At 43.5% G+C, this 15394-nt stretch overlaps 1 protein-coding gene across 1 annotated transcript in view; it reads right to left on the bottom strand.

The window, feature by feature from the left end:
- Positions 1-15394, bottom strand: part of MOV10L1 (Mov10 like RNA helicase 1) — a 71033-nt gene that overhangs the window by 43458 nt on the left and 12181 nt on the right. The window contains exons 2-7 of the mRNA XM_090042131.1: positions 11878-12037; positions 10749-10861; positions 7612-7802; positions 5000-5140; positions 1361-1599; positions 1042-1237 (exon numbers count right to left, since the gene is read on the bottom strand). Of these exons, the coding sequence (XP_089898257.1) occupies positions 1042-1237; positions 1361-1599; positions 5000-5140; positions 7612-7802; positions 10749-10861; positions 11878-12037 (1040 nt within the window). The remainder of the gene's footprint in view (positions 1-1041; positions 1238-1360; positions 1600-4999; positions 5141-7611; positions 7803-10748; positions 10862-11877; positions 12038-15394) is intronic.

Below are 15394 nucleotides of genomic sequence, written 5' to 3'. Positions count from 1 at the left end.
TTCCACTTTGTGAAATTTCTCTGAAAATTTTGTTCCCACCATAGTCTCAGAAAACTCTACTGTTCCTACAAGTAAGAAAAAACACATTTCCACATTTAGCAAAATGCATTTCCAGCATTTAGCCCCTGTACTGCTGACTGGCATTCTGGATGAGTATCTCTCTTAACCTACAGCAGTGGATATTTTGTTCTCATTAGTTACTGCTATACATTGAAGTCTTCTTTGTTAATTAGTGATATATTTTTAGAGGTTTTTTTCCTCCTTAAAATATGATGAACAGTGAACACTTCACTGGATGACAAGTATTCATCATACATTTTGAATAACTTGCAGAAAGAGAGTGGAACAGGCTTGGCCTCATCTTTTCGTCTCTCAAATGTATGATTTCCTTTCAGTAGACAGGGGAGACAGTAGCAGAGGAAAAAAGAGCACAAATTCCTCCAAAGAAAAATTTGAGGGTGCACGCTCTTCACAGCTCTTACCCTGAAGCATCTATTTATTTCATTCCCTACTTATTTTCTGCACTGAACTGGCCCCATGTCAAGCTCTCTTCACACGTTTCCAACTTCACAACCTGGTACTGCATCATCAAAGCAAAAGCCACTGTTAAAACTTTAAGCTTGCCTTACTTCTTGGCAAGATATGTTAGCTTTTGAAGACCACTGTGCTGCTGTAGCTAGCCTGTACTTCACGGCAGTCATTTTGTGGGGCCCTGCTGGGGACAGCTTTCAGGGGCAATGTGATGAGCAATGGCTATACCTCATGCTTTTATTACTCCTATATTTATTTTCTCCATTGATTTTTAAACAGCAATCAGATTTAGATGTTAAAATGCAGGCAACTTAATTAAAATATGAGGTTTCTGTGTCACAAATTAGGAAGAGATTAGTTCAATTTAGCTTTCACATATTCTCATGCTACTTCTCTTGCAGTCAATGATTTATGCCTGAGAAGCTGATGTCAATATTGGGACAACTGGCCACTTTTTAAAACATGCACTCATGATTCACAGCAGCTAAAATAAAGAAAAAACACACCTACATTGCAGTACACATGATCACAATGGAAGTCTTTCCACCTGGTGGTATGGAGATTTCCTCACTAGCTTCAACCTCAAGTACTGGTGGTTCTTTCACACTTTCTCTTTGTCCATTTTCTCTGTTGCATGGGTTTTCTTTTTCTCCAACACAGTTTTCATTCTGTCTTGCTAAATTTGGATCCTCGGGATTAGTTTCTTCTGTAGTAAATAAATGACAGTAAGCTGTACTGCTGTGAAGTGGAACAATGAGGCCCACTTGAAACATTCCAATATTTAAGAAGTTGGAAGCTGCATTTATTTACACTATCCTCTCACAAGTACCTTTCAGGACTCCGTTCCAGGTAGCTGGTGTGTTATTCAATGACTGCCAAACCATTTTGCTGCTTTCATCAAGTAACTTAATGACTCCTTTTGAGAGGCTCTCTTGTTTTACAGGAAGGGATGAGGAAGATGGCGAATTCTTCTGGTCTTTTTCAGGCACTGGAAAGCTAAACTGCTTTTCTTTTACCCAGCCAGCTAATCTGCAACTGATTAAGGAGTGTGGCTCATTTCCTTTATTCCTAGAAGTAGTTAACAGTTAAGTATGGACTTTATTATAAAATAACATTTACAAGAAAAACAACTTTACTTGCAATATAGAACACACCAATTAATGCTGGGTCAGCTTCAGTTACATTTTGATGCCCTACCCTCAATAGATACAAACTTCACTGAAAAACTTTTTTGGGTATTTTAAACTCCTGAGGATTCAGGGAAGTGGCTCTCAATCTTTGTAGGCTCCTGGCCTCCCTCTATAGTAGGAGCGGGCAATTATGTCAGCTGGAAGGCCAAACGATGAGTTCTGGTAAGCTGTTGAGGACTGCAAGGGTAGCCCCACCCTGTGACAGGTTTCCCCACTCCTGGTTGCTATGTTGGGACCAGAAGTCCTGCCCCAAGCCCCTGACCTTTGTCACTGGAAAAACCTCTCCTTGCCCTGGAAGTACTCCTGGGTACGGGGGGGGGGGGGGGGGGGGGGGGGGGGTGTTACCATCTTGGAGCCCCCCCCCCAAAAAAGGAAGTACTCCTTTTGGGAAGGGGTATGGGTGTGTGTGTGGGTGTATGTGGCATTTGTGGGAAGTGTGGGGGAGGGCATGGGTAGGCACAGGGTTTGTGGAGGAGTGTGGGGGTATGATGAGGTGCGTGTGTAGGAGCCCCTCCTGCACACCCCCTTCCCCCTTTGCACTTCGTCCCTGCTGCTGGCAGCATCAACAGGTGGGAGACCCTCAGGGCACTTATGGCCAGCAGCAGGCAGAGTCCTCTAGTGGCACATGGCTCTGGCTGAGTCCTGGGAGCTGCACATGGTGGCAGGGTGCAAGGCCAGACTGGCTTGGCTTCATCACACAGGGTTCTCCACAGCTCATGTTCAGCTCCCAGGACTCAGCCAGAGCTGCATGCCACTGGCAGTGGGGGGAGGAAGCCCCATGCAATGTAGCCAGAGGCCTGACCCTGCTTCCAGCTGCTGTGTGCAGCTCCCAGGACTCAGCCGGGGTGGCAGAGAATGGGGCAAAGCCAACCTGGCTCCATCATGTTGGGGTCCTTACCGCCACCCAGCAGAGTCCCAGGCATTGTGCAGTGGCAGGGATGGCCACCAGTGATGGAAGCTGGCAATGCAGGGTTCCCCCTGGCAATGCACAAGTCCTGGGACCTGCAAGTGAGCTGCGGGGAGCCCCGTGCAATGAAACCAGGCCAGCCTGAGTCCCATGCTCCTGCTGACCTGGGCGTCATCCTCTTGCTGCCCTGCCCAGAGCAGGCCCCATGCTCTGGACTCCCACTGGAACTCAGGTCCTGGTCCTGAGCTCCAAGCTTCTGTCTAGCTACAGCTTCCCCCTGCCTGCTGCTGCTTCCATACTTGCTGCCCAGATTGCTACAACAGTGACAGGAAGAGCTGCTGGAGGCCAGGGGAGCCAAGTAGTTCCCTAGGAGGCTGCAGCTGTGGCAGCAGCAGTAGTCCTGCCTGGAAGCTATGCAAACTGGCTGAGGCCAGGGCTGGGGTCCTCCTGTCACCAAGGGTGGAAGTGCATCCTGCTGCTCTGGCAGGAATGGGCAGGACTTGGCCCCAAGCAGAGCACAGCAGGGACAGCTACAGGCTAGGCTGGATACAATTATCTGGTGGGCTGGATCCAGCCTGGGGGTCATATTTTGCCCACCTCTGCTCCACAGCTCTTGTGAATTGAGCAGCACCTTATTTCAATAACTAATTTATTTTAGTTTAGCACTTCCCTCTAGCTCCATCCCTGTGCCAGGAATTGAGGAAAAGGTACTTGGTTCATAGCACATTAAAAGGCAGGGATGATCATGATCTTATCTCCTTGCACTGGAGCTGGGCACTGGCAAGCCTGCATTTAGCTCTTCACACAGGGGCTAGCAGGGACAAGGTATGTTTACTTGCTTTCTCTAGAGCCACACAGAGAAAAACCTGCATTTACCCTCTTGCATAGGGGCTGGGTAGGGAAAGAACAAGTGCTTATCTCCTTGCACCCTGTGGCACCCTTGAAAGGATCTAATCATATACCTGTTAAGAATCATGTTAGAACCTCACAGATACCCTAAATGAGTAAGTGGGACCTCTGGGTAACATTCTGGTACATCTTAACCATTGGTCAGTGATTAGGGCGTCTCCCTATAACGAAAGGTAGCAAATTGCTGGGATACATAGGGCTCTGGTGGATGTTATTTTTGTTAAGCTATGGGTAGGTTGCTTTACAGAACATATTGCAACATGCATGACCACAAGTACATAGCCCCTGAACAGAATGAGACAAAAAGCTCAATTTACAGCCAGAGGCCAATATGGAGTTGCTTCTTGGCTCTTCCTGACTCCAGAGGAGCTGTAAACAGGACAAGCTCAGTGATAGACCTGTCAGTTCAGCTGTTGCTGGATGAAACTAGAGTCTAATGCAGTGGCAGGCTGTCTCTGGTTTGGGATGGCCTGTAAACCAGGCATTTTACAAGGCTGCTGATGGTCCAGCACCAGCAGTTCTTTAAAGTTCCAACTCCTAGGCAACCTAAGACTAGAGACCGCCCATGCAGTGGTCTCCAGTCTTAGGCTGCCTGTAGGCTGGAAACTTTAATGTTCCTGGCTTGCAGGCACCAGAAGCTCAAAGCACTTATAACTTCGGGACATGAGAAGCCCTTTAATGTTCCTGGCTCACAGGAAGCCCCACCTCCCTTGCAGCCAGTGGCAAGACAGGCAGAGCTGCCCAGTCCCCGGTTCCTGCAGGGCTTCTTTCAACAACTCACTGGCTGGGTGGGCTGGCAGGGATTCCACCTGTCGTTTACTCTCCCACCCCTTCGGAGCACAGAGCACTGTGGCATACTGGCAGGGCTGGGGTGGGGGATGGAACCTCTTAGATCTGCACAGATGCTATATTTGTAGCAGAAAAAGCTGCACACAACCAAGATGCTGTTGTTTTGTAACAGATCTGTTAGAGAAATACAAAACAAAAAAGGTTTAAGACTAACTACATTTTAGAGATTACTTCAACATGAAAGAATGGTTTATTTGCCATAAGACTTTAAACAAGTTGGTTAATTTCTATGCAGTTTATCCATACATAAAAATGAGTAGCACTGCTTGCTTATGCCACAGAGTATTTTAGGAGTAGATTGGGTTAGGAGCTGGCTTTTTATCCGAGGATCTGAAAATACCACTTGCAAAGCATCTTTTGAAGAGAAAACTGGTTTAGTGAAATGTGGACTAAGGATTAATTTCATAAAGTGAATAGATTAAGATGAACACTGAGAAGTCACCAATGACTGAATAAATTTGGTTTGGAAAATTGATAGGAATGTCACTTCTGTATTTGTTATATGTATAAGGGTAAAAAATTCAGAAAGTCTAAAATGATGCAAAAAATGATGAAGAAAAGAGATAGCAAATTCAAAAGGCAAAACTCATGTAAAAATAATTGAAAGGCTTACTCTATCCAGATGATTAAGTTCTTATTCTCCCCTAGCTTAAGCATTCCAAAATTAGTCATTTTTGTGACCTCCAATCCTCCTTTGTCTCTCATTATATTTTTGTATGGCTCATCCACATTTATTTCATTAGAGGGAGATAGTCTGTAAGCAATAAGAATTACACTTGTGTTGAAGCAAAGATAGAAGGGTAGATTTAGCAGAATATCAGAATTACTTTATCTAAAATTCCATAAAATTGACACATTTCCACCACTGGTTTGAGAAGAGGCTCCAAATCACTATCACTTAACATTCCATACCTCTCAAGATAAAGTTATAACCGAGTTACAGTTGTTGAAAAAAACCTGAAAGATGCATGAAATGGGGGGGGGGGAGGAGAAGAGGGGAGGGAATTGGACACAGGACATACCCCACAATGGTCAAATGCCCACAAGTCTTTCTTCAGCAAGATAGGAAGTTGCGTCAATAACCTAGGTGTAGCTTATAATGGCTTTCAAACAGACTTGCACCAAAGTCAATACAAAGATTCCTTTCGACTTCAGTGGGAGTTAGACCAGGCCCTACATCAGGCAAGATGACCTTTTTTTTTTTTTTTTCCTTCAAGAAAATCTGAATACCAAAAGGAACTTTACTAGAAAGTGTGAAGTAAAATCATGGGTTGGGTAATTCTAATCAATTTCTCTTCTGTTATTCCATTTCGCTTATTGTCTCTACATAACATTTTTAGTGTGGATGTTGCTGGTAGTTTGAAGAGAACAGCGGGGGAGGGGGCAGAAAGAGAACCATACCAACACATACACACACACACAAAAGTTTCCTCCCCAGGAACAAACAAAACCAAACAAAGCCAAGGCAAACCAAGCTAAAATACATATGTTGTTCCTGGTTGGGTTAGTGACTACACCGTGCACCCTTCTGACTGTTTCCAGTTGAAATAATTAAAATAGTTCCTACTTCCAAATTAATAACAATAGATTTTTTTTTTTTTTTTTAAAGTTTTCAAGTGTTTTTCATTTCTTCTTTGGAAATTTCCTCCTTAGAATTCCTTATCAGGAAAACTGCATTTTTCTGCAGCTATTTAAGGCAATAGGAAATAAACATTTCCTGCAATTTTCTTTAATACCTAAAAACAAACTCCGCTACAGCCCCATTAGATGCCTCCTAGAACAGTGTGACATTTGCTAGAAATCCATCCTTACACTATAACTTGTTGAGAAAGATACTGAAGCAGGGGGGATAAGTTGTTGCTTTAAGTTTTGAAAAAGAAATATTTTAATCATGTTATAGTACCATATTTACCTGAATCCAAGACTACCTCAAATTTAAGATAACCCACCCAATAATCAGATTCAATAAATGGAAAAATTATAAATGTACTATAATTTTCCAGGGTTGCTTGTTGTAGGCATGTTTGTCTAAGGACATAGGCAGGCAATGTTCTTTGGGCAGATGTGATACCTTTTATTAGACAAACTGAATAGTTGGTAAAAATGTTCTTTGAAAGCTTTCAGGCACAAATATCCTTCTTCAGGCATAGGGAGACTTTGCAGTCTCCCTATGCCTGAGGAAGAGCATTTGTGCCAAAAGGTTACAAAGAACATAATTTTCCATGTGTAGAATGAATTGAATTAGTAGAAGGTCATCTTAAATTGGTCTCCCCCATAGCTGTGGTGGGAAGAGCAGTAGCAAAGAGCAAAGGGTCAGACCCTTGCCTCTCGCCCTCCCTGCCTGCCCTCTGCCCCTTGTCCCCGTGCCCGAGCCTGTCCTTCTGAATGCCTGCCTCCCCTAACACTTGCCCTCTGTTGCCTCCTCCCCCAATAACCATCCCTGAATGCTGCCCTTTTGTCCTCCCCACTTACTTTGCACTACAGCTCTGCTCCAGCTCTGGGGCACTCAACAGCAGCAGGAGCCCCAGTCCAGCCTGAGCCCCAGCCCATCCCATCCAGAAGCAGCAGTGTCTCTCAGCTGACTGTACTCAGGCTGGAGGAACAGAAGTTGGAGCAGATGGTAGGGCGGGAAGAGGGGGTACACAGGCATCAGGGGGAGGTGAAGTGGGGGAGTAAGTTGCCAAACAAGCCATTTGGGTCTTGGGCAGCTGAGCGCTGGCTTTGGCCCCAAGCCAGTACTCAAATCCAAGATTAGGCTCTCTTCCCCTTCCTCTGCTGACTGTGAGGAAAAAAAACAACAAACCAAAAAACCTTATCTTGGATTTCAGTAAATATAGTAATTTACTGCACAGACTTGATTAGGAAGCCAAAGATTAAGGAAATTTATAAGCAAACTAGGAAGAAATACAAGTGAATGTATGGTTGTACAGAATGTCAAATGATATAACAGCGAGGACATTAAACAGCTGTATAGTTATATTGCTGCAGGAAGCTGCTAGTAGTATCAAAGATAAAAACAAATACTCAAAATATAGCTCTGCCTGTAGCCAATACAGATTACTACTAAACCAGCTTAAAATGAGCTGTCATCAGAATTGCCTGTGTAGAACCTACAGGTGGCTCTTTCAAATAGGCATCAGAAGTTGTGTGCTTATATATTATATTAATCCTGTTTAAGAGGTGGAAGAGGAGATTTTACTCCAAACATGAAAAATGTATTCTTACCCATTCTTGTCTGCCGGGGCCATGCAGAGTGCTCTCCAAATGTAACATGACTGGTTACTCTCCACAATCACTACATTGACCATATCATTTTTACACGGTGAATAACCATCAGGAAGTCTTAGTGAATCCAGAGTGAAAAATATGCTATCATCTACAACACCAGTTCTTCCGGAAACATGAGAAATACGAACCTGTAACCATCACATACAAACACATACTGAATGTCACATGCCTAACTTACAGGGAAATAAGATTACATGGCTGTGCTACACCTTTATGATATGCATGCCATAATGATATAAGCATCCCAATGATTACTGAAGAGAACAGAAACCCCAATATTTCAACTAGTATTTCAAGAAAAGAGAGCATACTCTGTGTGTGTACACACACACACACACACACACACGAGAAGGTCATTATTTGCTTAACTGCATGACTCAATGCCAGTCCCAATTTGTTGCTTATTTCTTACTCTTTAAAAACATTAGTTATCTGCATATTGCTTAAAAACAGGTAAGAGCCTTTTACCTATAAGAGCCACTATACATTTTGTAACTTGGCTGTGCTCTAGTTAATTGTATGCTAACTAACTGCCTACTTAACACTAGAAATATTGAAGGGGATGCAGCCGTCACAGGGGTGTTATTAGAAACTTTGCAAATGAGAGGAGTTAGTCCTGGAGCTGTTAATATCACAGCAGATGCTTAATAGGCACTGCTTACATTAATGAGAGTTTACACTTTTTGGGACTACTTAATGCAGCATCTCTTCAGTCCTGAGGAAACATAATCTATTTAAATCATAGAAAAATAGGGCTGGAAAGGATTGTAGGACATCTAGTCCAACCCTTTGCTCAAGGCAGAACCATTTCTGACTACATCAACCCAGGAAAATGTTTGTTTAACCAGATTTAACAAAATGTCCAACCTCCCTGAGTAGCATGTTCCAATGTTTAAAAAAAGTGAGAAAGTTATTAATATCCGATCTAAATTTCTCATGCTGCAATTTAAGACTATTGCCATTTGTCCTTTCCTCTGATGCCACAGAGAACAAATTAACCATCCTCTGTACAATATAGGGATGTAAATACTGATTAAATAAATATTTATTTAACCTTTTGTAATTACAACAGGTTATACTATTAATCAGTTGGGCACAGGAATGGGGATGAGTACGACAGTGCTAGGCTCCAGCCGGGGATCTGCAAAGTTGGGGGGAAAAGAGGAGGGTGTTGAGTCCCAGGCTAGCACCTGCACTCCTGCCCTGCTCTGCCATGTTGGAGGGGCTACACCCACCCTCTGAGGATGTGAGGTGCCAAAGCAGCCAGGGGCCAAAGCAGAGCTCTGGAGTGGGGCAGGTGGTAGGAAAGGGCATCAGCCAGCAAGGGGCTGCAGCCACTGGTGCACAGCTTCCAAGGGCCAACTGCAGCAGCACAGGAGGGAGTAGGGAAGGGAGGGCCAGGCAGCCAGGGGCTTTATCAGTAGGGCTATGTGAAACAGCATCATCTTGCTTCAACTTCCATTTCGACAGAACAGCGTTTTGTTTAGTTTTGAAAGTACTGTTCTGTTTTGTTGAAAAGCCAAAACAATGAAGCAGTTTTGCCCTTAGGCTACACTGGGGAAAACACGAAACAGCCTATAACTTTGTCATTTCTAGCCTGATTTAGATGAAACTTACAGGGAAGGTAGTCCCTTCTACAGGCAGGAGGTCTGCCAAGTTTCAAGGAGATTAGTGCAGGGATTTCTGGGAAACTGCACCTCAATGTGATGACAAGCAAAACTGTCACTTGCCAGCAGCAGCAACCTCCTGTTATCGGGCAGGCAGATCCGGGGGCCCACACCCCTGGGAGGGCTGCGGGACTATGCTGGACTCCTCCTGGGGGTGCAGTCCCTGATCTGTCTGCTGGATGATAGGAGGCTGCTGCCTGGGACCGGCACTGGGCACAGCCCACGCCCAGCGCAGGGAAGATTGGTGCTGCTGCTGGCCCCAGGTGGCAGAACCAGCCTCCTGTGATCTGACAGGCAGACTGGCGGCCCGCGCCCCTGGGAGGAGTCCAGCACAGCCCTCACAGGAGTGCATGTGGCCCCTGATCTGCCGGCTGGATGACACACTGCTGCTGCTGCTGGCCCCAGCCAGCAGCACCAGTCTTCCCGGAGCTGGGTGCAGGCTGTGCCCCGTGCCAGTCCCAGGCGGCAGCAGCCTCCTCCTGTGATCTGGCAGGTAGATCAGGGACCTGACCACACTCCTGGGAGGAGTCTGGCAGAGCCCCACAGCACTCCTGGGGGTGCAGGCCCCCAATCTACCTGCTGGATCACAGGAGGCTTCTCCTGCTACCTGCGACTGACGGCAACACCAATCTTCCCAGCACTGGGTACAGGCTGCTCTTCTCCTCTCCCTCTCCTCATTCCTCTGCCTCCCTACTTCTTCCTGCCCTGCTGCCTTCTGGTTTCTGCTAGCACACTGCAAGGTTTCCTTTTCCCACCCTCTTCCCTCCTGGACTGCACCAGACTTCAGGCTAAATGGCAACCAGTAAGCTTATTACTGAGCTGATCAGTTAAATGATTGTTTAACTGCTTACATCCCTAGAACAATCACCCTTCTAGTATTTGAATACTGTTCTTAAATCCCCCCTCAATCTTCTTTTCTTCAAACTAATAATCCAAGTTCATTTATCTTTTTCTCATATATCATGTTTCTCAGACTTCTAATCATTTTTGTTCCTGGACCCCGCTTTATGAAATCCTTGATCGCCCACGTACTCAAGCATCTGTTTTCCAATTATAAAAGCAAATATAATAAAACCCAGAGCCAAGAAGTCATGGTATTTGTTAGTTCTGGATCGAGAAAATGTAATTCTAGATGCCAACACCTGAAGTGGAGCTGCAAACAACCAACATGATCCCAGTATTCGTCACATTTTTGGCAAACAATAGCAATGGCAAAATTCCTCATACGGTTTAAACTGAAGCACACTGCCTTTTCAAATATTCTGTTTAAAAAAATGCCATGTTGACTTATTATCAAAATACATATTATGATAGTAGACTTATCAACATCAACAACCTTTTTTCTTCCCATAGCATGGGACAAACTACTTCTCTGTCATAAGTGAAAAGTAATATGCAAATACAGACCTTGTCCATTCGCTTGTATCTGAGTGGCTTTATAGAGACTGCTTCACTGCTCCATGTTGTTGGATTAATAAAATATTCAGCTTGTACCCAATCACCTTTATAAGGTTCAAATCCTAAGAGAACAGCAAAATTTTTGTAAGTTTAGTTATTAAGAAAAGACACTTGGCACTCCATTGTCAAAGAGTGTAGAGATCATCCTGTGCAGGCAATTTTGACACAACTTAAAGGACTTAAATTGACCTGTAAAAATGTGCTGCAAGCACATTTATTACAGGGCTATATATCACTTGCTTCACATGGCAGGATGCAGATTAGACTATCTGCACTGGAGTTGAAATTTCATTTGGTATGTGTCTGTGAATTTAATCTTAGGCTAAACTTGTAAAGGTCAAAAATATTAAAATTTTTCTCTAATATTTCCCCTGCTTTTTAAGGCACAATGCTCTGAGACTCAAACCTTGGTCTGGCCATAAGCTCATTCAACGAGCTATAGTTCAAAGTGCCCCACCATTTTTCAGTGCAGGGACACTGATATACTTGACATTCCAGGTGCTTTTAATTAGCACAGGTCTTGGAGCTGTGCTAATTAAAGTGCCTCCCTCCACCTTCCCTAACCCCCAGAGCATGTGTATAAATGCCCTAAAGTGTCACTCTACTGTAATTTGTGCCCGACTTCATGGGTAGCCACCTTTTATTTTCTTAGGATCACATAGAAAGTTTCAGCCTTTGGCAAAACTCTTCTTGGATCAGTGTAGGATGCAGTCTGTACCCAATTTTCTTAAAAAGGAACTTGTGAAATTATTAGGTAGCCTTTCTTCTTCTTCTTCTAATAATATCCACTGCAAAATATTTACTTTTGAGGATGTTATGAAATTGCTCAGTAAAATTGTCTGTATTTAGAGCAAGGGAAGATGACCCCAATCATGAAGAGGAATTCTCTCACAGAGATAAAAGTTCAATTTCCAACAGATTCCTAAATAAACAAGCACATTTTTCATTCAAATCATTACATTCATAGGAATCATCTCCCAACAGAAATGCACATTTTCAGAAGGTGCTCAACACATTTAACAAAGACACCTCTGGAATGTCTAAAACATTATGAAAAAGACCCCCAAAACCCACATACCTTCACAAACCTCTTCCACTGTAAAAAAGGTTGTTTGATTAATATAGCCACTGCTCTCAGTGACAGATGTAATGTTGCCAATTAACATTTTTGTGTTTGATTTAGAAGAACCACAAGTTGGATCACTATCATCATCCCAATTGTTAAAGACAGGTTCTACCTGTGAAATAAATCCCATAGTTAATATTTCTATTTTATAACCTACACCTACACTGTCCTGCCCAATAACAGGCACCACATTTTAGGTTTTATAAACTATTTAAAAAAAAAAATCAAATCCCTTCTATTCATTACCTGATTGCATATACCTGCTTAATTATCAAAAGATGTTAACCTATAAGAAAGATTAACAATTAACATGAATTTATTAACAATTTACTTACCACGTAGAGGCAAGTAATTTCCATTTTAAACTTTTTTCTTTTAACTCCTTCAGTATTAATATTTATTATCAGTTTGTTAACCTAGGGATGGCTAACCTGTGGCATGAGTGCCACAAGTGGCATGGGTAGCCTCTGTGTGGCACATGGCAGATTAGGGAAGAAGCAGGCACCCCAGTGGCAGATATGCTGCTCTGCTTTCTGCTCCCTATCAGGTTTGGAGTACAGGACAGGGGGAAGAAAGCAGAGCAACAAAACAGGCAGGGAAGGAGATCAAAGTGGCATTTGGGAGTGCGGGGAGGAGGGAGGTGCAGGGTTTAATTTGTAGTATGCCTAGCAAAAAGATTGCCCTCGCTGTGTTAACCTATCAGTTCTTCCATCTTAAAATGAGATCAACAGGGAAGATTGAAGTAGTATCCCCTAACATCCTGAAAGGTTTCTTTTTTAAAAATTCCTTCTGTTAATTCTGTATATACATCACTGAAGTTATACCATTTCCTGTTACGTAATCTTCTATTTTTTTTCATCTGCCATCAACTCATTCTGTACAGAAACAATTTTAAAAGGGACGTTCATGCAATAGCTGGCCATTTTACATTTACTGAAAAAGAAACCTGGCTCCCAAAGAAGGTTCCTACATGCTACCATGCCTCTACTTTTAAGATTTACTAGTACTTTCATTTGATTAAACAGGTAAATAGCTCCAGTTAGATGTTTACAAACTACAAGCAGAGAATGTTAATGTAAACATTTAACTTGTTTATTATGCTAAGGCAAGGAGCCAATACTACTGCTCCCTTAATTGCTCCATGGAAGCAGTTATGATTCCTAGTCTACTTGGGAAACTTAGGACAGGAAGTTCTCTCTCGCCTGAAAAAACTCCTCCCTGCAACATGCCACTGCTGCTGGCATAGAGCCTTCCCCTGCTACCACAACAGGAGTCACTCTTGTCATGAGTTCCCCATGAGCTGCTGATACCATGTCAAGAAAGCTTCTCCAACCTTCTTAATTCTCCCCCTCCAAGAGGCAGACAGCATCTAATAAGACGCATAACTTATTTTCACCATAGGAAAGATATTGATGGCATGGAGTGGGAAGTCCCTAATAGCACCTACACAACAATGGCTGGTACTGAGTTTTTGAGATAAACAATTTGTGAGGAAACTGCACAAAGTAGGTGGAAAAAGAGGTCGGAGCATGAAAGATGAATGGATAGGGGAAAAGCAGCCATACTGGAAAACTATAATGGAAGTCAAGAGAAGGGATTGTTGAGCAGTGATATAATTGAAATGAGCAATTTACACACACATTAAAATACAGAAATATTATTGAATAGATATCTTTTGGGGCAAATCAAGAGGAATGCATACAGACTTCATCAGGAAGTGGAATCACCTTGGTTGTACACAGTAATTTCACAGCAAAATGAGTCAGTAAGACTAGCATCATTTATTGTCAGTACACTGCCAACTGTGTTACCCTTGCACACACTGAGGCCAATCTGCAGTCCACCCTTGACCTTTTCTCAAGTGCTTATGATAGCCTGGGACTCTCCCTTAACATTGGGAAGAACAAGGTGCTCCATCAACCTGCCTCAGCACAAGCTGCCCCCCTTCCCCACCACAAATTACCATTGGTGGAGAACCCCTGGGAAATGTTAAGCATTTCCCATACCTTGGCAAGCACCTCTTCCAGTCAGTCAGTCTTGATGTAGAAACTGAAAACAGGATTTGCTGTGCCAGCGTATCCTTCAGAAAGCCACTTTACCAACTGAGATCTGCAGATGGAAACTAAGATCTTGGTCTACAATTCACTGGTTATTCCTATGCTCCTCTATGGGTGAGAGATATGGGTGACATATCAAAGCCATCTTAAGCACCTGGAATGATTCCATCAGAGCTGCCTCAAGAAGATCCTTCACATTAGAAGGGAAGATCACTGCACCAATGCCAGCATCCTTTCAGCAGCTAACAGAACCAGCACCGAGGCAAAGATCATGAAACATCAACTCCACTGGGCTGGCCACTGTGTGACACTTGTCTCCAGAAGTAAGTCCTCTTCTCTCAACTCAGTCATGGTAATAGGATCCAGGGAGGACACAAACAGCACTACCAGGACACCCTGAAAGCATACCTTAAGAAGGGTGGCATTAAGTTTACAAACTGGGAAGTTGCTGGCAGGTAACAGGTCTCAATGGCACTGTACCATACGTCCAGCTACAGTCCACTTCAAAGAGAACTGTCTTGCTCAGGAAGCCAAGAAATGGTAGAAGCAGCAAAGTACACATCCTGGCCAACAGCTGTGCCTCCCCAAGGCACCATCTGTCATATCTGTGGAAAAACTTGCAAGAGCACGCATTGGACTCTTCAGCTACCTTAAAACTCACCAATAATTTCCTGCCTTGGGCAAACATCATCCTCATTTGGAAGGATAGTTGGAGAGAAGACAGGAACCAATGGGATCTACAAACTCTAGTTTTGCATAGAAAGGAGCCTGAAACAATTGTAACACTGGAAAAAAAGCAAGTGGATTTGAAAGACCATAAATTTTCATCTCTCAACTGTTACTGCTGATATCATTATGTAAATATTTATCTTCCATCTGACAGCCTCTTCTTCAATCTGACAGTTGAGGAATAGAGTACAACAAAGGGACTTAATTTTTCAAAAACAGCTCACATCACAGCACAAAAAAACCTCAGGATAGAAAAAGATATCACCTTCCTGCCATCATAAACATTTTTATGATGGCACAAAGGTCAAATAAACACATGTCTGTATCTCTTGTGGCACCACAAATAATAGCAACAATGAAAATGGTATCAATTTGTGCAGCTATTTAGTGGCTATGTTAATTCTTATTGTCAGAGTACAGGCAGCCAGGACCTGCCCATGCTCTGCCAATCAGGCAGATACTCAGAGTGCTTGAGGGGCACAATGCTGTGCACCCCAGGAATTCCTGGGCAGGATCAGGCCCCTCAAGTCTTGTGAGAGATCTACTTGGCTTTTCCTTCCTAGAGATGCACCCCAGAAACCATAGGGGTGCACCTAAGGAGGGAAAGACAGGCAGGCATTTCCAGGGCTTGAGGGGCCCGATCATGCCTGGAAATTCCTCTGTGAACCAAGGGGTCATGAATC

The sequence above is a fragment of the Crocodylus siamensis genome, chromosome 4, assembly GCF_052110815.1.
Source record: "Crocodylus siamensis isolate JL-2025a chromosome 4, ASM5211081v1, whole genome shotgun sequence".
In the NCBI taxonomy this organism is placed as follows: domain Eukaryota; kingdom Metazoa; phylum Chordata; order Crocodylia; family Crocodylidae; genus Crocodylus; species Crocodylus siamensis.
Note: the sequence above shows the minus strand (reverse complement) of the source record. Positions and strands in the feature narration are given on the sequence as shown.